At 43.7% G+C, this 26122-nt stretch overlaps 1 protein-coding gene across 1 annotated transcript in view; it reads left to right on the top strand.

The window, feature by feature from the left end:
* Nucleotides 1-8209: 8209 nt before the first annotated feature.
* LOC127566945 (PACRG-like protein) overlaps nt 8210-26122 on the top strand; it is a 41268-nt gene continuing 23355 nt past the window's right edge. Inside the window, exons 1-2 of the mRNA XM_052009504.1 lie at nt 8210-8234; nt 13670-13833. Coding sequence (XP_051865464.1) covers nt 13690-13833 — 144 coding nt within the window. The 5' untranslated portion in view covers nt 8210-8234; nt 13670-13689. The remainder of the gene's footprint in view (nt 8235-13669; nt 13834-26122) is intronic.

Genomic DNA, 26122 nt, shown 5'->3' with positions numbered 1-26122 from the left:
GAGATAATGCACTTGGAGAAGTACCAGAAGGGGAGGAATATACAGAAGATGGCAGTATACTGCGAATTGTGGAGAAACAGAGAAATCTTGAAGTGTATGCACACAAATCCTTAACGGTAGATAAGGTAGAGAAAAAGGCCATAATGGATGAGTTCCTTTATTAGCCAATAGACAGAATATAAGACGAGGGAGGTTCTATTAAAATTGCAAATCCTGCTTGTTAAACTACAGCTTAAGCATTGTGTACAGTTCTGGTCAGCACGTTTCTGGAAGGATATGATTACACTGGAGAGGGTGCAGAGAAGATTCAGGATGTTATCAGGACTGAAACGTTTTAGCCATGAGGGAAGATTTGACAGGTCGGCATTGTATTCTTTGGAACAGATGAGGCTGAGGGGAGATTTAGTTGAAGTGCTTAAAATTGAGAGGTCTAGACAGAATAACTATTTCCTTTAGCCAGCAGGTGGTAGGGCTCTAAAGCTCGCTGTCTGAAAGAGTGGTACAGGCAGAAACCCTCATCATATTTAAAGAGGTATCTGGATGTGTACTTACAGAGCTGTAACCTGCAGGTCAACAGATAAAGTGCTGAAAGATGGAATTAAGTTCAGTAATTGTTTTTCAACCAGATTGGCTCACGGTCAGATTCTTCATGGACAGCCGGAGTCTCAATCCCACTGTATGTTGTCCTCAGGGAGACTACTGTGTGGATGAGACCATCATTCAAATTCTTCTGGAACGTGTGTTGCCAAGAAGATCTGGAAAGGGATGCTGAGGTCCTTGTTGAGCGTCATCCCAAGCAGCTACATTATATAGGCTCCATGGGCTATTGACACAGATTTATCCTGCAACAAACATTGATGGCTGCTGGAAAAGTATTAACTCAATGAAGAGGACACATGCAGGCTAGCACATTCTATGGTTTAGGACAACATGGTGAGGTACACACTGAAGCTAGGTGTAGCCACCACAAAATATCTATGGGGAAAGGCTACACCATGGGGTCCTTATGTGACTGGGCGCTGAGGGGCTGGGCCTTGGATAATAACCTATCACTGATGTAATGCTTGGGGCTGAAAAATTGATGTCACATTTTGTAAATATTGTAAGGAAATGTAATGAGATACATGGTACAAGGAATGAAGACAGTGCAATGTCCTGTACTGTATAAATGTATACCTTATTCATAAAGTTTTTCTAAATAAAGTTGTTTTTTGACCAGAATGTTTGTGCTTTCTAAGGTGCAGGACGACATGCTGAGGGACACACTGAAGATTGGTGTAGTCACTGCAATACTTTTATGGTGAAGGACCTTCTGCCACTGCACACTGACAGCATGCAACAACATATAAAAACTCCATCACTCATGAAATGGATGTGAAAGGGAAAGGGATCTCTTGCTGACATAATGTAAATTTTGTAAGCAAATGGAATGTTGTTGTAACTCTCTAGTCCAGCATTCTGTGGTCCAGCAACTTCTGTGGTCTGGCATGATTTGAATCTGTAATACAGATCTATACCAATATAACTAACTCAAACAAAGATCTAAAATTAACTGAGATGTGTACTAATCTGTAGCTAATTAACTCACTAATGCAATTTTTGTGATCTCAGCCGACAGTGTTTCCAGCCTACAGAAACTTCAGATGACAGACGGTTCTCGGAACCCTGTGTGGCCTGGGATGTGTCTATACCTAAAAAGGACAGTTCTCCAGCTCAGAGGAAGATGACTGGGAGCAATTTCTGTGGTCCATGTATTCTACAGTCCAACACCAGTCAAGTCTCAAAGGAAGCTAGACTATAGAGTTTCAACTTGTACTGTAATTGGTGATGTATGAATGTAAATGCAAATTTTATGGAAAAGTATATTTCTGGAAAAGAAATCCTTTTTGACTAGCATAGATGTAATGGGCCGAGTGGTCTCCATCTATGTTGTAAGTTTTCAATGATTCTGCAATTCTAATAAAGATATCACAATTCCCTTTCTCTAATTTCTTATAAAATATTCCAAAATATAATTGGAAATCTAAACCAGCTGGGCAAGTAAAATGCATAGTAAGACACTGACATAGTGAAGTCTTTAGGACATGGAGACAAACTAGGGAAGACAATTTTCAATCCCACAAATACAGGGACAATAGTACATGTTCCTTTACATTGCCTACATTGGCACTACAGCGGGGTTGTAAGCAGGAACACAAGCCCTTCATTAATCATAAGCAAGCACACATATTTGTGTGCCTGTGTACAATGTGTGAAGAACTTGAACTATTCCATCACTGTTTTTGATTTAGTTCAGGGGTGTCTTTTCATATATTTGGAAGTTTTCAGTTTTAATAAAAGTTTAGGCAAATGCATCACATTTGGTTTCCATAATGAATTGCAACTTAATTGGTATTGGCAATAATAGTACCTGCATGTTGAAAGTCGTTCATTGTTCCCCAAAATCGGGGCCATTCTTTTCTATGTTATCTGATCATAGTAGTGATTTGCATATTCGAGTACCCACAGACAAAGGTGATTAATCAATATTCTATGTATGTTATTTGCATTTTGAATGTAACATTCTTAAAGCAAATGTATGGATGACTTTTTAAAATATGATACAGAATAACACCACTAGATAAAAATAAACAAATTTTCTAAGTTGGTCTTTGGGTTCATTATCAGTCAACGTTAGAAAACCTATTAGGAATATAATTAATGTGCTCCTCCATATGCAGTAAAATTTAAATATTTGTGTTAGTTGACCACTGGTCAAAAAACAGCTTTATTTAAAAAAAGCTATGCTTTATTCATAAAGTATACATTTATGCAGTACATTGCATTGTCTTCATTCCTTGTACCGTGTATTTCACTACATTTGCTTAACGACCCTGTTAGTTGAGGCAGTTATCTAAAAGAATAGATTGCCACCATTAGGAGACCGATGTGGTTTATCTCTATTGATTCAAAGGGATGAAGATTAGGTGGACTCTACAAAAAATGGATGATGCATGTCAGTAGATACTGCTAAGGAAGTGAAAACTGTCAACTTACTTGCTTATTACAACATGGTAAGGGGCTATTTAGCCCATCAGGTTCATGCCAGCTCCTAACAACAGAGCAATCCTATTAGCACCACATTCCCATTTCATACTTTCCCTGTTGTCCTACAACTCATTCTCTCTTGCTTTGCTTACACCTCATTTACCCTTTAATTCAATAAGGGGTAATGTACACTAGCCACTTGATCTATCAGCAGCACATCAATAGGATGTGGGAGAAAACCAGTGCACCCAACAGAAGCCCATGCTTTACAGGGAGAATGTGAAAACTCCACAGTGATACCACCCCAGGTGAGGATTGAACCCAGGTCTCTAGAGCTGTGATGTAATCATGTGAACCACTACAGCACTATGTTGCCTAATACTTCTTAAGGCTAGAATGTTAACAAAACTGCAACTTTAGCTTTCTGTTCAGTGAATTGTTAATGTCTAATATAGAACTGCATAGGATGTAAAACATAGAAACTTTGCCTAACTGTCTGTTTTGGTAGGGAATATGAGTTCCACATTTTAACCATTATCTTGGTACAGCAATTTCTTCTGATGTCATCAGTGACCAGGATATATTAAGGGCCCTAGTTTTACATGGAAGACAGAGCAATCTATCCATGTCAAAAACAATCTTCTGTTTGAACCTCCTCCCATCCTTCTTCATAAACATTTTACAATTATACTCGCACATATTCACATTGAGCTAAAATGTATCTACTCAATTTACTTTAACTAATACCTCTGATAGTGAGCTCTACATTCTTACCACTCACTGGATAATGAGACTTCATCTGAATTCTCTCTTTGATTTCTTAGGGGCTGTCGACATAAGGTAGTTACTAAGTTTACCCCTTCCCCAGAACTTAGAAATCTACTAAACCAAAACCTCTCATTATTGGTAGGTCATTTCTTGAGCTGCTTTTTTTCATGAGACAAGAGACTGAGCTTGTTTTTCCATTCCAGAAATGAACAACCTCATGACCTCATGGTTCTGGTATAATCCTGGTAAATCTTCTTTGCATCCTTTCTAGTATCTCTATAATATAAACAATCCCATTCACCCAAGTATGTCTAACCAAAATTCAACAGAAATGTAAAACAACTACTTTTCAATTCTATCCTTCAGGAGATAATCCCTAGTGCCTGGTTCACCACCTTCTTAATTGCGTTGCTACTTTTAGCGATTTCTGGACCTAAATCTCTTTGCTCCACTTCCCCATTTAGACCTATTTTCCAATAATATGTAATCTTATCTTCCTCATTTCTCCAACTTACACTTGTCTAAAATGAAATTAAACTACCAACTACGGACTCATACCATAAGTTAATTTAGGTGTTACATTTTATTTCAATCCAATTCTTTTACTACATCTCTGCTTTTGTGGTATGTGCAACTTTATAAGATATTCTTCTGAATTAGATAAATTTTCTAAATTCAGAGGTAACTCGATAGACCAAATGGGGAAAAAATCTATTGCTCACAGATGTTAAGCAAGCAGACTTTTACAGTCCGTCAAATATGATGCATGGTCCTATTAATAATCTTTCTACTTCATACACTGGCATCTTTTTTATATTGGGTTGTAGTTATATTGGGAATAGGGTTGTAGTTTTATTTCTATTTAAGAAAAACAAAAGAATTGCAATTAAATTTGAGCTGCATGTTGACTCTCAATTGAAACTTTGCTAGTACCATACCTTTAATGTGATCATGAAAGAGTATTTTACTTTTTATTGGAGATGAGTGATGGTCATTAGGATTTTGTTCATCCTACTCAGTAAAAGGTTTGTCAAACATTATTTGGTGGCTTGCAAATCTTATTTGTCAAACATCAAAGTTGTTATTGTTATAACATCAGAAGATGCTAAAGGTTACTTAACCAGTCCAACTGTACCAGTAGAGAAAGCTAATGATTTAGTTTAATATCCTTCCATTAGAACTGGGAAAGATTAGAGGAGTAATAGGCTTTAAGTGAGTATACAGCAGTCAGCAAAGGTGGGAAAATGCATGACAGTGGAAGACAGCTGGATTGAAAGTGCATGCCAAAAGTGGATGTGAATGGGCTGAGCAGCAAGAGCTGTTTTTGGAAGATGTATAAGTGGTAATAGCTGAATCATTAGGCTAGCACCTTGCTGACATGGTTTCCACACCAGGATTGACTGCCCACAGTCTGCCCATACTAATGTTTACTCAGTCCAGATGTGAGGGCGAATGTAATTGCATGGAAGCGTTGTGCACATCAGCATCACGGAAGCAACTAAGGTAGGGTCACTGGGGTGCAGTGAGAGCCCTGTCCCTAAAACATTCTGACAGCTGACAAAGCGCCACCCCAACTTTGATGGTTGTGAGCAACTTCTAAGTATATTTAAAGCTCCTAACATTAAGAGAGACACAAAACTATTAAAAAAAAAGAAATACATTAAACATAGAAAGATTGTTATTTCTTTTTAAATTATAGTAATGTATATAATGTTGTTCTCCAAGCCAGTAGGGGTCATGGTGTTTTTGCTTCAATCTTTTGGTTGCTCTCTGTAAGTGCTGCATTTGCAGACTTGTGCACGTAGCAAGCTTGAAGAAAATAAATAAACTTCTTAAAGAATGAAACTCATCCTTTATCTTTTTTTTGAATGTTTAGATTTTACATATTAGTGACAAGGAAAATTGCTCTTAAGTCAGGGAGGAATGAAGACTGTTACTTTGGTCACACCTGGGAGTAGTATCCCATTCCCAGAATGGAAAATTTATTTGTTAAGGTCTGCGTGAGTTCTGTATACAACAGATAGTGTTAAAGGGTCAGTCTGAGAAGTTTTTGAAAATCAACAAATACAATGACTTGTTTGTATATAACCAACCATCTATGGTGATTTGTCTGTATCAAAAAACCATAGAAGCGTTGCTGCAGTGCCTGAAGCAGTTTTTCCATAAGTTAAGATGTGCTTTAACCCTGATAACTTATGAATGCATTATTGGAGTCGCCAAGTTCTCCTTGTGACCACTGGGGTTTCCTCTGGGTGTTCCGGTTTCTTCCCACATTCTGAAGACATTCAGATTGGTAAGTTTAGTTGGCTACTGTAAATTGTTCCTAATGTATAGCTGGGTGGTAGAATCTGGGAGGAATTGATGAGAATGTGAAGAGAACAAAAAAAAATAAGATTAATGTAGGATTAGTGTAAATGAATGGTTGATGATTGCACAGACACAGTAGGATAAAGGGCCCCTTTCCTTGCTGTATCTCTCTATGACTCTTATACAATTATTACTACTTGCTGTTAGTTTTGTCTTACCCAAGATTCATTCCTTACATCATCAATAACGCTGATTACTTGCAATCTTTTGCTCAGCTGCAAAGAGCTTGTTGCTCATTGTTGAAAGTAAAATAACCAGGCAAATTAACAGCTAATTCCTGCATGGAAGGCAGGAGGATGAAATGCTATTTTAATATCACAGTGCTGGGATAGCCAAGTGAAATAATAGCAACTAGTTACAGATGGTAGCTAACAGTGGTAACATAAGGAACATAGGAAAATTGTACAACAGGATGGCAGAAGACAAAGTGAACTCTTTAAAAGATAGTCAAAGAATTTTTGATTAATAGAATTAAGGTTAAGGTGAAATTTTGGATGATGAGTCATCTTATATACCGAAATATATGAAGCACACGATGGATGCCATCATGTGCTTCATATACTTCAGTATATAAATTATAATTTAGTTGTTAAATTTGGAGGAAGATCTGAGTGCTGACTTGGCAGCCTCCTAAAGTAATTATTTGTCTGAGAACATTTGGTTTCTAAATGAAATGAGGTAAGCCAAATTACACAGTCTGGAAGCCAAGATTAGCAAGTAGTTAAAAAGGCTTGCTTTGTCAAATATCATCAGGTGGATTCCTACAGAATTACCCAATTTTTAAAGTGCATGAATGCATTGCTTAACTTGTCACTGTGGGAACCTATTTCTACATATCTGACTTGAGGTACTGTAAAATAGACACATCAATGTTTTACCCTAATGTCTGGAAAGTCCTTCCAGTGTGATTGCTGAAACCACCAACAACTGTAAAGTGAAAAATCAGAATGATTAACTACTCATTTTTCTCTCATTAACTAAAACAGTGTTTTCCAGTGAATGATATAATTTCTTGTCCAATTACATTATGACAACTGAGAATGCAATTTAACTTTGAAGATGATTTAGAAAGTTGCCAGAAATCTTGCAGAAATAATATACTAATCCAGCATTGTGCTTATTTAGGCTATTTATCTGGAACATTCAGTGCCTTCTTGAACTGCTGTGGTCCTTGAGGTTTGGGTATACCCACAATGCTGTTAGGGAGGGAGTTCCAGGATTTAGACCCAGTGGTGAAGGAATGGTGATATTTCCAAGTTAGGATGGTATGTGGCTTGGAGGGCAACTTCCAGGGGGTGGTGTTCCCATGCTTTTGCTGCTCATGTCCTTCTAGCTGATAGAGGATGTGGATTTGGAAGGTGCTGTCTAAAGATTCTCGCAATATGGCTCATTTCTACCCTAAATTCAATTTACTGTGCTCTGATAACAAAGTCAGGACCTCCAGCTGCACTGATGTGAAGCATTGGGGATATGTGGTTAGATACTGCATTTCTTAGAGTCAGAGTTGTACAGCACAGAAACAGGCCCTTCAATCCATTGTATTCACCCCATAACCTTCCAAGCCTTGCCTATTTAAGTATCTAAATATCTCATAAACAGAGTAATTGTATCAGATTCCAGCACCTCGTCTGGCAGCGAGTTCCAGATATCAACCACTCTTGTTCTGAGAATGAATAAGTCAACAACTTGGAAGAGAAATTGATCTTGGTTTTTGGGCACAAAATGCATGCTGTTGCGGGGTGGACAGATTTCAGAGTGTTATGATTTTTAGGTTTACAGCAATGAATTGCCAACAGTATGGGGCAGGACATATTGATCGAAAGGTGAAGAAAACATACTGAAAACGACTGAGTTTAAAGGACATAAAATAGTCCAGAGATCTGTCCGCAGGTGGAGGAATGATTTACTCAAGTGTAAACGAGACTGAGGAGAGCGTTGCCGCGGGCAGGAGATGGGATGGGATGGGAACGGAACGGAACAGAACGGTTTTGAGATCGCGTTTAGCGTTGAGACGAGGCGGATTCCGTAGAGGGAGAGGGAACCGCTGCCGAGCAACGGGGAAGCGGCCGAAGGTGAGGAGATGGAGGCGAAGGGGAGGGGCGAAGGGGAGGAAGGGGAGGGGAAGGGGAAGGGGAAGGGGAGGGGAAGGGGAAGGGGAAGGGGAAGGGAAGGGGAAGCGAAGGGGGGAAGGGGGGGAGAGGAGGGAGGGGGGGGGGAGAGGAGGGAGGGGGGGAGGGGGGAGAGGAGGGAGGGGAGAGGGAGGGAGGGGAAGGGGGGGAGGGGGGGGGAGGGGAAGGGGGGGAGGGGGGGAGGGGGAGGGGGAGGGGGGGGGAGGGGGGGGAGGGGGAGGGAGGGGAAGGGGGGGAGGAGGGGAGGGGAGGGGGGGAGGGAGGGGAGGGGGGGGAGGGAGGGGGAGGGGAGGGGAGGGGGAGGGGGAGGGATGGGGAGGGGGAGGGGGAGGGGGGGGAGGGGGGGAGGGAGGGGGAGGGGAGGGAGGGGAGGAGGGGAGGGGGAGGGGAGGGGGGGAGGGGGAGGGGAGGGGGGGGAGGGGGGAGGGGGGGGGAGGGGGGAGGGGAGGGGGGGAGGGGGGAGGGGGGGGAGAGGGGGGGAGGGGAGGGGGGAGAGGGGGGGAGGGGAGGGGGGAGAGGGGGAGGGGGGGAGGGGAGGGAGGGGGGAGGGAGGGGGGGGAGGGGGGGGGGAGGGGGGAGGGGAGGGGGGGGGGAGGGGGGAGAGGAGGGGGGGGAGGGGGGAGGGGGGGGAGGGGGAGAGGAGGGAGGGGGGAGGGGAGGGGGGGGAGGGAGGGGGGGGAGGGGGAGAGGGAGGGGGAGGGGAGGGGGAGAGGGAGGGGAGGGGAGGGAGGGGGGAGAGGGGTGGGGAGGGGAGGGAGGTGGGAGAGGCGGAGGGGAGGGAGGGAGAGGGGAGAGGGGGAGGGGAGGGAGGGAGGGGGGAGGGAGGGGGGAGAGGGGGAGGGGGAGGGAGGAGGAGGGGGGAGAGGGAGAGGGAGAGGGGGAGGGAGATGGGGAGAGGGAGAGGGGGAGGGAGAGGGGGAGGGAGAGGGGAGAGGGAGAGGGGGAGGGAGGGGGGAGAGGGGGAGGGAGGGGGGGAGGGAGGGGGGGAGGGGGGGGGGGGGGGGGGGAGGGGGGGAGGGAGGGGGGGAGGGAGGGGGGGGAGGGGGGGAGGGAGGGGGGGAGGGGGGGAGGGAGGGGGGGAGGGGGGGGGAGGGGGGGAGGGAGGGGGGGAGAGAGGGGGGGAGGGGGGGAGAGGGGGGGGGAGGGAGGGGGGGAGGGGGGGGAGGGAGGGGGAGGGGGAGGGAGGGGGGGAGGGGAGGGGGGGAGGGGGGGGAGGGGGAGGGGGGGGAGGGGGAGAGGGAGGGGGAGGGAGGGGGGGAGAGGGGGGGGGAGGGAGGGGGGGAGAGGGAGGGAGAGGGGGGGGAGGGGGAGAGGGGGGAGAGGGGGGGGAGGGGGAGAGGGGGGGAGGGGGAGAGGGAGGGGGGGAGGGGGAGAGGGAGGGGGGGAGGGGGAGAGGGAGGGGGGAGAGGGAGGGGGAGGGAGGGGGAGGGAGGGGGGGAGAGGGGGAGGGGAAAAGTAAACTGGGGCGATAGTGGGAGGGAGAAGGACGAAGGGAGAGGGGGTAGAAGGAGAGCGAGGGACAGGAACGGGGGAGAACGGAGGGGTGGGGACGGGGTGTGAGGATGTTCAGGGGCACAGAGGAAGGTGCAGGAGGAGTGGAGGGGGGTGAAGGCGAGGGGCAGAGAAAGATCATGGGGAGGGCTGTTCAAATGAAGGTAATAGTGAGGGAAGTGCAAAGGCAGGTAAGAGGAAGGGGACAGGTGTGAAGATGGAGAGAAAAGGTAAAGAGAGACGGGAAAGGAATGGGGATGGTGGGGGAAAGAGGGAGGTGGGGAAAGTGACGTGGAAGGAGAGGTTCGAGGGGGAGGGGGCGCGGGTAATGGTGATGAAGGAGAGGGTGGAGCAAGAGAGGAAGATGGTTGATGGGGGTCACTTTGAGGTGACTGGTGGAGCGGGGAGGAGGTGTGTCCGGGAAGGAGGAAAGAACCTGGTACGTTGGGGAAGTGGAGGACGATAGGAGCAGGGGCAATGTCAGGCAGTGGACAGGAGTAGAGAAATGGGGGAGAGTAGGGAAGGAGCAAGAGGTGCTATGGAGAGGGGAAGATAATTTAGAAGAAATCATGTTCTACCCAACTCCAGATATTTACACCTGACATTTTTATGGCATTTGCATCTTTACTGCTTTGATTATCATTTGATATTTTTCTTTAATTTATTGATTGCAATCAGAATCAGTTTCCAAAGCTTGCCTTAGAAATGCTACATTTTGTTGAGTCTCAACCTCTTTGTGTCTCTAAAGTGTTTTATTTTTATTTTATGTGAAAAACAGTTCAGAGTAGCGGATTTTTGAACTCATTTTTGTACATTTGGAAACATTCAAATCTTTTGCGGTAAAAATCAACACACAATTTGCCATCCTAATTGCCTGTCTCATTTGTATATATTTGCTTTCAGTGACTTGTGCAAGGGTGCTCAAATCTCCTTAAACTTCTAAGCTTTCAACACTTTAAAAAGTAATATTTCTGTTACTACTAATTGAAAGCTCACATTTTTCTACATAGTGCCCCATCTCATGTATTGTTGCTATTCATTTAGATTGTATATATCTCTCCTTAAATTTTTTTGTATTACTTACTTGTCTTCAAGTTCCCAATTAGTTTTTTGCATCATCAATGAACTTGGAAATCTTACTTTCGATCCACTCAGCCAAATTATTGTGAATAGTTGGAGCCCTAGCACTGATTTCTGTTGTACCCCACTAGTCACAACCTTACTGACCTGAGAATGACCCATTTTCAGATCTGCTAGTCAGGCTAAAAAGTCAATAGTTCCCTGTTTTCCCTCCCTTCTTTCTCCTTTGTGGGGTCATGCTTTCTGTCCTCTGATATGCATGAAACATTCTAGGTTCTATAGATTTTTGGAAGATGGTATCCAGACTGTCCACTATATCCATTGTCATCTCTTTCAGGACTTTGAAATGTAGATTGTCAGATTCTTGGGATTTATCGGTAGTCAGGCTGCGGCATTTTTAGTATGATAAAATATCATGTTCTTTTGGTACTTACTCTTTTCCTCTATTAAGTATAAATATGAATTTATTTGATGCACATGGCTTGAGACTTCATTTCAAGGTTTGGCTGAACAACATGAAGCCCTGGACTGTCTTTCCAAAAATTGTTTGCTTTTCCAGGGATTACTTTGAATCTCAGAATATTCCTGCAACTTCATATTTGACTCTCCAAACTCAAGTTTCTGGAGATTCAATGGAAGTAACTAAATATTTCATTTGATTTTTGGTGAGCTATCAATATTCATCCTCCTTGAACTCTAGAGTTTTGACATGAAAGGTGTTCTTTGACCAGCTGAGTGACAATGCCCTTACAGCTTTGGCTAAAGAGTCTTCAGGAATGCCTTCTCACCTCACCCCATTCTGTTACTTCTGGAGTGCCTCAAGAATTTGTGTTTGCCCCCTCTTCTTTCTCATTTGCACACTGCCTTTTCAATCTAATGCACAACCTTAAGTACTTTTTGCACACTGATGACACCAGGGTTTGCCTCATCACTACCTCCTTCAACCCTTCTGCTATTTTTCTTGTTCCTCTTGTCTTAAATTCTCTAGACTTTCATCCCTATCTGTTTCCTCAATACTTTCCCCATCTTTTTCCATCCTTTCCCCTTTTTGACCAGATGCTTTGTCATGTAATAATAACAACTTTCATATAGTGTTGACAGTTGTTTTAAATATACTCTTGCAAAGAACTTCGTATCATTATCCTATGTTGAAGACATCATATAAATCCTTGTTAGTTTTTAAAGAACAATACACTGTTTTTCCATGTGATGGCGCTAAAGTGTAATCTTCAACTTGACATTTGTTACAGAAAGTGGGAAAGACCAAGTACTGACGGATGAACCCCAGCTAAATTTTGGTATAGAGAACATATTAGTACCTTCATTAACAAAAAAAACGCCCGCTCTTGCCTTATATTTTTTACCCTAGAGAATTCTTGTTTGGGAAAGAATCATTTGGTATAGTTTTAAGTAACAGATAGGGTGGCACGGTAGCGTAGCGGTTAGCGCGACGCTATTACAGCGCCAGCGATCGGGGTTCGATTCCCATCGCTGTCTGTAAGGAGTTTGTACTTTCTCCCGTGTCTGTGTGGGTTTCCTCCGGGTGCTCCAGTTTCCTCCCACATTCTAAAGACGTATGGGTAGGTTAATTTGGGGTTTAAAATGGGCGGCGCGGACTCGTTGGGCCGAAAGGGCCTGTTACCATGCTGTAAATAAAACTTAATTAATAATTTGTACCTTTTTCCATATCTGCACTTTCAGTGTTTCCCATTATTTCATTCTAGTTCATTTTATTTTATGTTTTGCTTCATGTTTTAATTAGATATGTTCAAAAGTTGTACTTCTATGCTTTACTTCTCGCTCTGACCTGGATATCAAATGTGCTTCTTGTGATAGTCTGAAATTACTTTAAGAAAAGTGTTGATTTGGTAACCTGGTACTTGTTCATGTGATGAGACATGTGGAAAATATTTTTTTTACCAGCAGTTACTCTGGGATGTTTTTCCTTCTAAAGTTAAGTGTGTGTAAAGCAACACATCATTGATATATTTACATCATTAACACAAATTCATTGACTTTTGATCCTGATGAACCTTTGTAATGACAACAGTTTTAAGGAATATTCTTCCATATTGGCCGTTATTTTCAGATTTCAAAGTTATAACACCCTCCTTTTCCCAAAGAGCATCTTGAACCTCATGCCCATGTAAATTTAATACTTGATAATTTCTGTAGAGCATTTCAGGCACTGAGAGACAATACAGCCAAAGTTGTCAAAGTCATCTTTCTGATTTGCAACAAAAATAAATCTGCTTCGGAGTCTGCTTAGGATTGACCCTGGTTCAACGAGGAATGCAGGAGGACATGCCAGGAGCAAAACCAAGTGTACCAAAAAATGACGTGTAGTTGCAATGCAGGACTATGTGCTTGTTGAACAGCATTTGGATCAGCTCTTTAGTCCTACCACATCTAGCGAATGGTGGTGGACAATTAAACAACTAATTGGAAGAGGAGGTTCCAAGAGCATCCCATCCTCAAAGTTGGTGGGGCTGAGCACATGACTGCCAAAGCCAAGGCTGAAGCATTGGCAACCAGATTTAGACAGAAGTGCTGAGAGGATGATTCCATCTCAGCTTCCTCCTATGATCTGTATCCAAAATTGGTGTGAGCTGAGGGTTTAATCCTCAATCACATTGTACTGTTATGGAATGCCTTAGAAATTAATTAATTTATGGACATCTGGGTAAAATTTATTATATTTCTTGAATTACGTAAGGAGAATGGCCATCCTGTCGCCTCTCACCAGAACACACAGCATCTACTATGAGGAGAATGCTTATTTAAAATTCAGACATTTTATCTTGCAGTTGGAAGATATGCACAAATAATGTCGTCGCTGTCTCATGAGAAGTCTAAAATTGATGTACAGAGAAAGAAGGCACCAGGATCAGCAACGAGTAGCACTACAGCTCCTGCCATTAAACCATATCCAAGGCCCAGTGATCGACTGAATCCAAAAACCATCAATCCAGTAAGTTTCTACAGATTTCTTTTAGCACTTACATAGGTTTGGATGTAACTTCCTTCATATACAATTAGTGACATTTCAGACTGAAGGTTCAGTGCTGGAGACTGGGAGGAAGAAGACTTCAGACACTACAATTTTACCAAGCTTAATTCCATTCCAGAATATTGGGTGAAAAGTTCCTGATATTCCAGCCCTAAAATCCCTTCACGCAACTCTAGGGAATAAAAAAGCAGTGCCGTACAATTGGCATAACCTGGAGCAGAGTGATTTTGGATGTTTTAATATCCATTGGGAAGTTTGATTCCTGGCTTTTAGTGGAATTTCTGTTTGCATCAACACCTTTATTCCAACGAAAACTCTCCCAAATAATGTCAACAGTAGTACAACAATCAACGTTAGTCTGCAGTGGTATTTTCAACCTCACTATTTGTTCACAGGACAATCAGGTTTTACTAATACTATTTCCAATGAAACTGTTCCATTTAAAGGCTCAGCACTCAAACTTTGACCTCATTGAGATCTATGACTGTCTGTGACCTAGTAAACCCTTCCATATAAGCTTAGACTACTTTGACCTTGAAGATCGCAGTCACAGTCGTTCTCAGCTTCCTAGCCTCTGGATCATTCCAGGTTGTTGCACATCCCTTTTATGTTCCACAGTTCACTTCTCACTGCTGCATCGGAGAGGTCACCCAAACTCGAGACTTAAGAAGAGAAAACCTCATCTTCCAATTGCCCACAGAAGCAGGCAGAGTAGGAAATGATAAAGGGGAAATTGTGTGTGTAGTGTATCTTGAAGGCTTTCAGTCGGGTCAAAAAAGCTTTGAGCACACTGAATTGGAGGTAATAAATTGAAATCAATTGAGATTTGATTATCAGGCAGAAAGTAAAGAGTGGAATTAAATGGATTTTTCTCATTTTGGTAGGCTGTGACTTCTGGGGTACTGCAGGGATCAATGCTTGGGTCCCAGCAATTCACAATCCATATCAATGACTTGTCCAAGGGGGCAAAATTTGCTAATGATACTAAACTAGGGTGAAATTATTAATGGGGAGGAGGATATAAAAACAAACTTCATGGGGATATCGACAAGCTTAATGAGTAGGCAAGAATTCAGCAGCCACAATATAGTGTGGGGAAAAAATGTGAAGTTATCCACTTTGGTGCACAAAACAGAAAAGCAGAGTATTTCTTAAATGATGAGAGATTACATAAATGTTGATGTTTAAAGAGACCTTAATGTCCTTGTACACGAGTAACTGAAAGCCAATGTGCAGGTACAGTAAACAATTTGGAAGGACAGTTGTATGTTGGCTTTTATTATGAGAAGATTTACATATAGGCATGAAGACTTCTTACTGCAGTTATCTAGGACCCTGGCAGACTACATCTTGAATATTTTGTAGAGTTTTCATCTCCTTACCTCAAAAAAAAGGATATGTTTGCCATCGAGGAAGTGCAGCAAAGATTCACTGAACTGATTCCTGTAATGGCGGATTTGCTCTATGAGGAGAAGAAGACGATTGTTGTCTGGCCCTTCTGTCCTAGAAAAGCGCCATCCAGTACTTTGGGTAGTTTTAGCCTCTGTGTGTAAAGAGTATGAGGTGGAATGATCCAGAAGCTCACTATAATATTTAGATAAGGGTCTTCCACCAGGCAATGTGGTGGAACTAGTCTCCCCCCACTGCCTGACTTTCTGTAAATGATGCACCCGGTACAAGTCTGGAGTATTGCAAAATAACTAACCATGTTTGTTGGAAAACAAATAAAACTGCAGATGGAATCTGAAACAAAAACAAATGTTGGAGGAACAGCCAGTTGGGCAGTATCTGTGGAAAGGTGGAAAGAGAACTATATACAGTTAATATTTCAAGTGGAAGACACTTCATCAGAATTGCTAGAATTGAGAAAGCAAGTAACAGACAAGATGGGGAAAGGCAATGAGTGGAACAAAGGGAATGTCTGTAATAGGCCGATGTTGTGAAGTTTGGGTGGCGTGTAGTTTGGCCTACTGGGACGTGCTGGGCAGGCCAGAATATACAACTGAAAGAAAGAAAAGTGGGGAGAGGAATAGCAAGCACAGATGGCTAGTCCTGATGCAAACAGAAAGAAATAGCAAGTTATCTGAAGTTGAAGAATTCAATGTTGAGTCCTGCAGGCTGCAGTGTGCCCACACAAGAAATGTTGTTTACTTGAGCTTATGTTACGATTATGTTACAAACAGAGGTCAGAGTGGGGGTGGGATGGCAAATTAAAATGGCTGGCAACTGGAAGCTCAAAGTCACTCCTGCAAATTGAACCAGGTTCTCCACAAAGCGATCACTCATTTAGCTTCTCCAATGTAGAGGAGACCATGTTATGAACACCAGATATTGTAGACCAGATTGGAAGAAGTGTAAGTGAAAGAGACTAGTTCAAGTCCATGATTTCACCTTAGTTCAGAGATTGAGGGTTAATGTTCAATGAAGAAGGAGAGGAATGGGTGCTGATGGCAACTGAATTTGTCACAGAGGATATGCATGATGAAAATGAAAGGCGATGGAGAAATGAGTGCAAGATGTCAAGTGGCCTTGCACAAACATCTCCAAGCTGCTGCTTTCCACATCTGAGGTTTGTAGCAACCATGGTGTCCACAATGTGGACAGGGAAGGCATGTGCAGATATTTTCTGGCTTCTCTGCTTGTCTCCTGGTGCCCTGTTTTGCCTGACTTTCTGAAACAAAGTGAAGTGTGTGTTCATGGTAGACTTGTAAGTATGGTGGCATGATATAAATACCATTTGCAAGGTTAGTGCAAATGAAGGTTGCAGTAATTCTGACAATAAAAGATAGTGTCTGTGTGTTGAGTAGGAGGGCAAGGAGTAAAGTGCAGTGTAGAGAATGAAGGGGAGCAGAGGAGGTGATACTATATACGTGCTGGGAATGTCAGGAGAAAGATTGGAGTGCAAGTTTATTGTTGCCGTAGGCATACATACCCAGGGTATAAATGCCATGAAAATTAGCTTTATGTAGGGGGATGGGAACCAGAGTATTAGGTTGGATGATGGAGCAGTTGGTGTAAAGGTAGATGCAATGTGCAGTGAGACTGTGAGTAAGGATAGGCAGTGGATAGGGCATAAATGCAGTCAGTTGGATGGGTTGAAATGTGTTTAATGTGAGAAGTATTAAGAATAAGGGTGATGAACTTGGAGCGTGGATCAGTATGTGGAATTACAATGTGGCCATTACAGAGACTTGGCTGTTGCAAGGGCTGGATTGGCTGCTGGATGTTCTGGAGCTTAGATGTTTCAAAAGGGATAGGAAGGGAGGTAAAAGGGCAGGGGGGGTGGGGTGTGGCAGTGGCATTGCTACTCAGGGATAGTGTCACAGCTGCACAAGACGTCCTGGAGGGATTGTCCACTGAGTTAGTGTGGGTGGAAGTCAGAAACAGGAAGGAAGCAATCACTCTATTGGGAGTATTCGATAGGATCCCAATAGCCACCGGGACACTGAAGAGCAGATAAGTAGGCAGGTTTTGGAAAGGTGCAAAAATAACAGGGTTGTTGTCATGAGTGACTTCAACGTCCCTAATATTGATTGGCACCTCCTTAATGCAAAAGGTTTAGATGGGACAGAATTTGTTAGGTGTGTCCAGGAAGGATTCCTGACACAGTATGTGGACAGGTTGACCAGAGAAGAGGCCATACTAGATCTAGTACTAGGCAATGAACCTGGTCAGACAGATCTCTCAGTAGGCGAGCATTTTGGAGATACAGACCATAACTCCCTGACCTTTAGAATAGTCATGGACAAGGATAGGAGCAGACAATATGGGAAAGTATTTTATTAGGGAAGGGCTAATTATGATGATACTAGGCAGGAACTTGGGAGCGTAAATTTTGAACAGATGTTCTCAGAAATGCATAGCAGAAATGTGGAGGTTGTTTAGGGAACACTTGCATGGGGTTCTGGATAGGTTTGGTCCACTGAGATAGGGTAAGGATGGTAGGGTGAAGGAACCATGGTTGACGAGAGGTGGAACATTTAGTCAAGGGGAAAAAGGAAGCATACTTAAGGTTTAGGAAGCAAAAATCAGGCAGGGCTCTTGAGAATTACAAGGTAGACAGCAAGGAGCTCAAGAAGAGACTTGGGAGAGCTAGAAGGGGACATGAGAAAGCCTTGATGAGTAGGATTGAGGAAAACCCCAAGGCATTCTAGTCTACCGGGGGCATGGCATCCATGGAAACTTGGCTGCATGGATTCGGAATTGGCTTGCTCACAGAAGGCAGAGAGTGGTAGTAGAGGGTGGTGTTCTGCCTGGAGGTCGGTGACTAGTGGTGTTCCACAGGGATCTGTTCTGGGACCCCTGCTGTTTGTGATTTTTATAAATGACTTGGATAAAGAAGTGGAGGGATGGGTTAGTAAGTTTGTAGATGACACCAAGGTTAGAGGTGTTGTGGATAGTGTGGAAGGTTGTTGGAGGTTACGATGGGATATTGACAGGATTCAGAGTTGTGCGGAGAAGTGCCAGGTGGAGTGCCATCCAGAAAAGTATAATGTGATACACTTTGGAAGGTTGAACTTGAAGGTGAATGACAAGGTTAATAACAGGATTCTTAGCAGTGTGGAGGAACAGAAGGATCTTGGGGTGCAAGTTCATAGATCCCTCAAAGTTGCCGCGCAAGTTGATAGGTTAAGAAGGCGTATGGTGTGCTGGCCTTCATTAGTAAGGATTGAGTTCAAGAGCCGCAAGGTAATGTTGTAACTCTATAAAACTCTGGTTAGACCGTATTTACCTGAGTATTGTGTTCATTTCTGGTCACCTCATTATAGGAAGGATACGGAAGCTTTCGAGAGGGTGCAGAGGAGATTTACCAGGATGCTGCCTGGCTGAGAGGACATGTCTTATGAGGAAAAGTTGAGCAAGCTAGGGCTTTTCTCTTTGGAGTGACAGAGGATGAGAGACGACTTGATAGTGGTGTATAAGATTATGAGAGGCATAGATAGAGTGGACAGCCAGCACCTTTTTCCATGGGCAGCAATGGCCAATACTAGAGGACATCTGTTTAAGGTGAGCAGAGGAAAGTTTAGGGGAGATGTCAGAGGTAGGTTTTTACACAGACAGTGGTGGATGAGTGGTGGATGCCTGGAATGCACTGCCGGCAGTGGTGGTGGTAGAAATTGGTACTATAAGGACATTTAAAAGACTCTTAGATCGGCACATGGATGAAAGAAAAATAGAGGGTTATGGGCTGTGTAGGAAGGAAGGGTTAGATTGATCGTGGAGTAGTTTTATATAGGTTGGCACAACATTGTGGGCCAAAGGGCCTGTACTGTGCTGTACTGTTCTATGTTCTGTGTTATAGGACAGGCATTAAAAGACAAGGACAAACATAAGTTAACATAATCTTAAACTAACGCAAATTATACACGACTCACATGCATGAAAATAAACATAATGATACTAGTGCAAGATTGAGAGACAATAAAAATGTAGTCTAAGGTACTGTTATGATTTTTCAGGTCAGCTCAAGAAACTGAAGGCAGTGGGGAAGAAGCTGTGGTTGAACCTTGGTGTGGGGTCTTCAGGCTCCTGTACCTCCTGGCTGATGGCAGCATTGGGGAGAGGGCACAGCATGGATGGTGGAGGTCCCTGATGATGGATGCTGCCTTCCTGAGACATGACCTCTTGTAGATGTCCTTGATGGTGAGGATAACTGTACCCACGATAGACTGGTTGAGTCCACTGCTCTCTGTAGCCTCTTGTATTCTTGTGCATTAGAGCTTCCAAACCATGCTGTGACGCAACCAGTGAAAATGCTTTCCACTATACATCCATAGAAGTTTGTCAGAATCTCTGATGACATGCTGAATTTCCTTAAACTTCTAAGAAAGTGGAGATGCTGGTGTGTCGCCTTTGTGGTGGCATCTATGAGCTGTGCCCAGGATAGGTCCTCTGAGATGTTGACACCCAGGAACTTGAAGCTGCTCACCCTTTCCACCATAGGCCCTTCGATGAGGACTGGTGCGTGTTCGCCTGATTTCCCCTTCCTAAAGTCCACAGTCAGTTCCTTGCTCTTGCTGACTTTGAGCACAAAGTTGTTGTTCTGGCACCACTCAGTCAGCTGACCTATCTCACTCCTGTACACCGCCTAATCACCATCCGTGATTCTGCCAACAACAGTGGTGTCATATGCGAATAAATGGCATTGGAGCAGTGCTTAGTCATGCAGTCATATGTATAGAAAGAGTAGAGCAGGGGGCTAAGCATGCTGCCCTGAGGTGTGCCTGTATCGGCGCCAGTGAGGAGGAGATGATGTTTCCAATCCGCATTGGGTATGGTCTCCCATTGAGGAAGTTGAGGATCCAATTGCAGAGGGAGGTACAGAGGCTCAGGTCTTGAAGCTTGATTATAAGTTTTGAGGGGATGCTGGTGTTGAACGCTGAGCTGCAGTCAATGAACAACAGCCTGACATACATGTTCTGGTTGTCCAGGTGGTCCAGAGCAGAGTGGAGAGGCAGCATGATAGCATTTGCTGTAGACCTATTGTGGTGGTCAGTAAATTGAAGCAGGTCCATGTCCTTACTGAGGCAGGAGCTGATTGGAGCCGTAACCAACATCTCGAAGCACTTCATTACAGTGGGTGTAAGTACGACTGGACGGTAGTGGTTGAGGCAGTTCACCCTGCTCTTCATAGACACTGGTATAATCAATGCCATCTTGAAGCAGGTGGGGACCTCAGATCACAGAAGCGAGAGGTTGAAGATGCCCCTGAACACTTCAGCCAGTTGGTCAGTGCAGCTTTTTAAGCGCTCGACCAGGTACATCATCCGAGCCTGACGCCTTGTAAAGGTTCACCCTCCTGAAGAATGTTCTGATGTCAGCCTCTGAGACAGATCACAGGGTCGTTGGGTGCTGTGGGGACTCGCAAGGGTATGTCATTATTCTCCCTCTCAAAGCGTGCATAAAAGGCATTAAGCTCAACGGGGAGTGATGCTTCATTGCCATTTATGCTATTCGATTTTGCCTCGTAGAAGGTGATGGCGTGCAAACCCTGCCACAGCTTTTGAGCATTTGTTTGCATCTCCAGCTTTGCCTGGAATTGTCTCTTCGCGCTCACGATAGCCTTCTGGAGGTCATACCTGGACTTCTTGTAGGTCTCTGGATCGCCAGTCCTGAACGCCACAGATCTAGCCATCAGCAGACTTCGAGTCTCCTGGTTCATCCAGGGCTTCTTGTTTAGGAAGACTCAATGTGTTTTTGTGGGCATGCACTTGTCCACACAGGTCTTGATGAAGTCTGTGATGACTGTAGCATATTCTTTCAGATCCATTGATTAATCCCTGAATGTGTTCTAGTCCAATGATTCAAAGCAATCCTGTATATGCTCCTCCACCTCCCTTGACCATACCTTTGTGGTCCTCTCCTGGTGCCACACTCTTCAGTCTTCTGCCTCTATACAAGGAGCAGAAGCACGGCCAGGTGGTCAGATTTCCTGAAGCGCAGGTGTGGGATGGCATGGTAGGCGCTCTTAATGGTGGTGGTCGAGTGTGTTGCATCCTCTGTGGTTACAGGTGACGTGCAGGTAGTAGTTTGGCAGAGGCTTCTTCAAGCTAGCCTGGCTAAAGTCCCCTGATGGGGAAGGCATTGGAGTGTGCTGTTTCGTACCTGTTAATCACAGCGCTCAATTCCTCCATGCCAGCTTGATGTCTGCCTGGGGTGGGATGTATACTGCAACCAGGATAGCGGCGAAGAAAATCACTCGACAGATAGTATGGACGACACTTGACCGCCAGACATTCCAGGTTGGGGGAGCAGGACTGAGACACAACTGCCATATTTGAGCAGCGCGACAAGTTGATCAAGAAGCAAACGCCACCATCTCTGCATTTACCTGATGCTGCCATCTGATCCAAATGGTGGATGGTGAAACCCTCAGGCTGGAGCATTGTGTCTGGAAAGCTGGGAGCGAGCCATAGCTCTGTGAAACAGAGTACACAGCAGTTACTCATGTCCTTCTGATACAGCAGTCTTGCTCTGAGGTTGCCTGTCTTGTTTTCCAATGACTGCACATTAGCTAGGAGGATGCTAGGGAGGTGGGGTCTCAAGCCCTGACACTTCTGTCTTACCTGTAGTCCTTCCTGTGACCACATTTTTTGGCACATTGGAGGCCTCCCTGACACTGCTTTCTGGGTGGTCTGGTCTGCTGAGTCTTTCAGGTCTGTCTAGTGATCATAAAATCACTAATGTGTTTAAATGGCTTAAAACATTGTTACTGCAGTCATTGTGGTTGCAGATTTCAGCATTAAAAGGTAAGAACGAGAATACTTTGGTGCTTCCTTGGGTGTTGCTTGCAAAATGTCAGCATTCTTCAACGCCGTTTTGAATTTTTTTTTTCTTTAAAGACTTCATGCCTCCAGAAAGCTGGATTTTGATATCTGCTGAAAATATATCATGGATACAAAATAGATCTTTATTGAGAAATTGTTTTGGGTTTTACCTCCTAGCATGGGTAAATTGGTTTATTATTGTCACATGTATTGAGGTGCAGTGAAAATCTTTGTTTTGCATGCCATCCATACAGATCATTGCATTACAACAGTGAGGTAGTACAAGGGTAAACAATAATAAAGTGCAGAATAAAGTTTTACAGATTGCAGAGAAAGTGCAGTGTAGGCAGACAATAAGGTGCAAGGCCATAATGAGGTAGATTGTGAGGTGAAGAGTTCATCTTATTGTACTCTGGGACCGTTCAATAGTCTTATAACAGCAGAATAGAAGCTGTCCTTGAGCCTGGTGGTACGTGCTTTCAGGCTTTTGTATCTCCTGCCGAATGGGAGAGGGGAGAAGAGAGAATGTCCGGCGTGGGTCTTTGATTATGCTGGCTGCTTTATGGAGGCAGCGAGGAATATAGACAGAGTTCATGGAGGGGAGGCTGGTTTCTGTGGTGCTGAGCTGTGTCCACAACTCTGCAGTTTCTTGCGGTCTCGGGAAGAGCAGTTGCCATACCAAGCCCTGATGCATCCAGACAGGATGCTTTCTACGGTGCATCGATAAAAATTGGTGAGGGTCGAAGGGGACGTGCAAAATTTCTTTAGCCTCCTGAAGAAATTGAGGCACTGGTGTGCTTTCTTGGCCATAGCATCAACATGGTTGGACCAGGACAGGCTTTTGGTGACGTTCACTCCTGGGAACTTGAAGCTCTCAACCCTCTCGACCTCAGCACCATTGATGCAAACAGGGGCATGCACCCCTTCCTGAAGTCAATGACCAGTTCTTTTGTTTTAATGACATTGAGGGAAAGGTTGTTGTCATGACACCATGCCACTAGGTGCTCTATATCCTTCCTGTACTCCAACTCATCGTTATTTGAAATACGGCCCACTACAGTGGTGCCATCTGTAAACTTGTAGATGGAGTTAGAGCAGAATCTGGCCATGCAGTCGTGAGTGTATAGGGATTAAGGTAGGGGGCTGAGGGTGCAGCCTTGCGGGTCACCAGCGTTGAGGATAATCATGGCAGAGGTATTACTGCATATCCTTACTGATTGGGGTCTGTTGGTCAGGAAGTCAAAGATCCAATTGCAAAGGGAAGTGTGGAGTCCCAGGTCTAGGAGTTTGGAGATGAGTTTGCTTGGAATTATAGTATTGAAGGCGGAACTGTAGTCAATAAACAATAATCTAACATGGGTGTCTCTACTGTCCAGATGCTCCAGAGATGAGTGAGATGGCTCTGCTGTGGACCTGTTTTGGTGGTAGGTGAATTGCAGTGGGTCGAGTTTGTCTGGTAGGTAGGAGCTGATGTGTGCTGTGACCAGCCTCTCAAAGCACTTCATGATAGTGGTGGATGTCAGAACCACTGGGCAGTAGTCATTAAGGCAGGTTACCTCATTTTTCTTAGGTACTGGCATGATAATGGTCTTCTTAAAGCAGGTGGGAACCTCAGATTGAAGTATGGAGAGGTTAAAAATGTTTGCAAATACCCCCACCAGCTGATCTGAGCAGGATCTGGGGATGCAGCCTGGGACACCATCTGAGCCAAGTGCCTTACGTGGGTTCACTCTCTGGAAGACTGATCTGACCTCTGCAACGGTGACTGTGGGTTCAGATATATTGGAGGCTGTCGGGGCAGCTGGTGACATTCCATTCACTCCTGTTCCAAACATGCATAGAATGCATTAGGCTCATTAGGAAGGAATGCACTGTTGTCCACGATGCTGCCCGATTTTGTGTTGTAGCTCGTTATAGCATGTAAACCTTGCTACAATTAGCGGCTGGTCTGGGACTCTATTTTGGACTGGTATTGTTTCTTGGCATCTCTGATAGCTTTACGAAGGTCTTACCTTGATTTCTTGTGTAGGTCAGGGTTACCTGATTTCAACATGGCAGTCCTGAACTTCAGTAGGGAGTGGATCTCGTGGTTCATCCATGGCTTCCAGTTTGGGAACACCCAGATTGATCTCTTTGGTACATAGTCCTCTACACACTTGCTGATATAGTCTGTGACAGTGGTGACATACTCATCAAGGTTGGCTGCTGAGTCTGAATATGGACCAGTCTACCGACTCAAAGCAGTCTATGAATGAATTGTGCCTGACTTGGTCCGCCAGCCTGTCTTGCACTAACCATTGTGAGTTTAATTTATTAACTCTTGATTAGGATATTCCCCAACTGGTGAGTCAGTGGCTACCAAGTCAATGAGCAAAATCTTGATAAATTGTCAAGAAAGAGGACTACATGTAAGTCATGTAATGAAAGATGATTATTGTCACGATTTAATATGAAAGCTGGTTGAACAACTGATTAATAGGGATGACTAAATCTTATCAGAGAAATCTCAAATTTGAGCAGCAAAACTTTTCTGGACAAAGCTGCTAAAACGTGATGGTTTAGTGTGCAACTGTAAACCGGTACCAATGGATGCCGTGCATTAACTTGCAACAACCATATATTGTGAGTCTGGGATAATAAATTGGTAATATTATTTTAAGAGTTATTCCTTAGTTTACACATTAATAGCTTTTATAAGTCAGTGTCATTTGGATTAAGACCACACATGATTAACAATGTTCTGAGTTTACACAATCTTGCAAGTTACATCAGTCCTTTAATCTTCCTTCCCTGAATTAATGAGCTTTAGCATCTAGAGTTCTAAATCAATAAATGTCTTTGTGGCATTGATATCTGTTTTAGTTGGATTGATGTCTTTGACTGAATTTTGCAAGATGAGTGATGATATCAGTCTGATTTCATTCTGAACTTTCTTAATCTTAAACTACTCAAAATTAAATAACACTTCTTACCTCTTCCAGAATATTTGCTACAGCTCCCAAAATAACATACCTCCTTGTTCAGATATGTAAAACATAAATTGGAAACTTTCTGGCATTTGTGAAAGTTGCTAAATTTACTAAAAAGTAGTGTGGTAGGTGCTGAAGGATCTTGTTTTGATTTCAAGATTTCTGCCCGAACCAGTTGCATCCAGACATGAATATATTATAGGCATTTGCCTTGGAGTTCAACATGACTGAGAAAATGAGGGCACATTGAACAGGCAAATGCTGAGAGGGAGGAGGAGGAGGAAGGTGGGAAGAAGTGCTCTCAGCAAGCCATAATCTCAACCTGCATGTTCATTGAATAATTTGCCTATTTGAATTTCAGCAAGGAACAATAAAGAGATCCTCTGAAATATACCACATGCTGCAACAGAACTGAGCTAGGACTGAAGTGGCTGACAAGGTCACAGAGATTATGAACTTTTAATGCATAGCTTCTTCCAGGCTGGAAGGCATTTGGGAGGTCACTGATGCTTCCTGCTCAGAGACAACTAATTACAATTCATTGTGTCTTGCGAGATCACCAAAGATGGAGCCAGGATTATGAGCTTCCCTTATGGTGCCAGATACTATTGATTATAGGCATGTTTTTTTTTGCATGTCAGCTTTAAGAAGCATCACAACTGAAATAAACTCTATTCCCTTAATGTACAGTGATGTGTGACCATACACAGTGCATCATGCATGTTGAATGTTGGGTATCCTGATGTCAATATTGATGATTTCATTCTGTGACTGTGACATCTGAACTGGAGACAATATAACAAACCAAAATGCAGCTACTGAGCCATCCAACATGACATAACTGGTGACAGCAGAGCACATGTGGGCATGACATGTAATCAAAATCTGACATGTTGCTACACAGGATATGATAAGGAAGACTACTGACAGGCTGAAGCAATGATTCCATTCTGTATGGATCATTCTAAACAAACTCTGCAGCAGAGTTGGTGTTATGATTCATGGTTATCTGCT

This window comes from Pristis pectinata, chromosome 2, assembly GCF_009764475.1.
Source record: "Pristis pectinata isolate sPriPec2 chromosome 2, sPriPec2.1.pri, whole genome shotgun sequence".
Taxonomy (NCBI): domain Eukaryota; kingdom Metazoa; phylum Chordata; class Chondrichthyes; order Rhinopristiformes; family Pristidae; genus Pristis; species Pristis pectinata.
The sequence above is the reverse complement of the archived record's forward strand: the minus strand, read 5'-3'. Positions and strand labels throughout refer to the sequence as shown.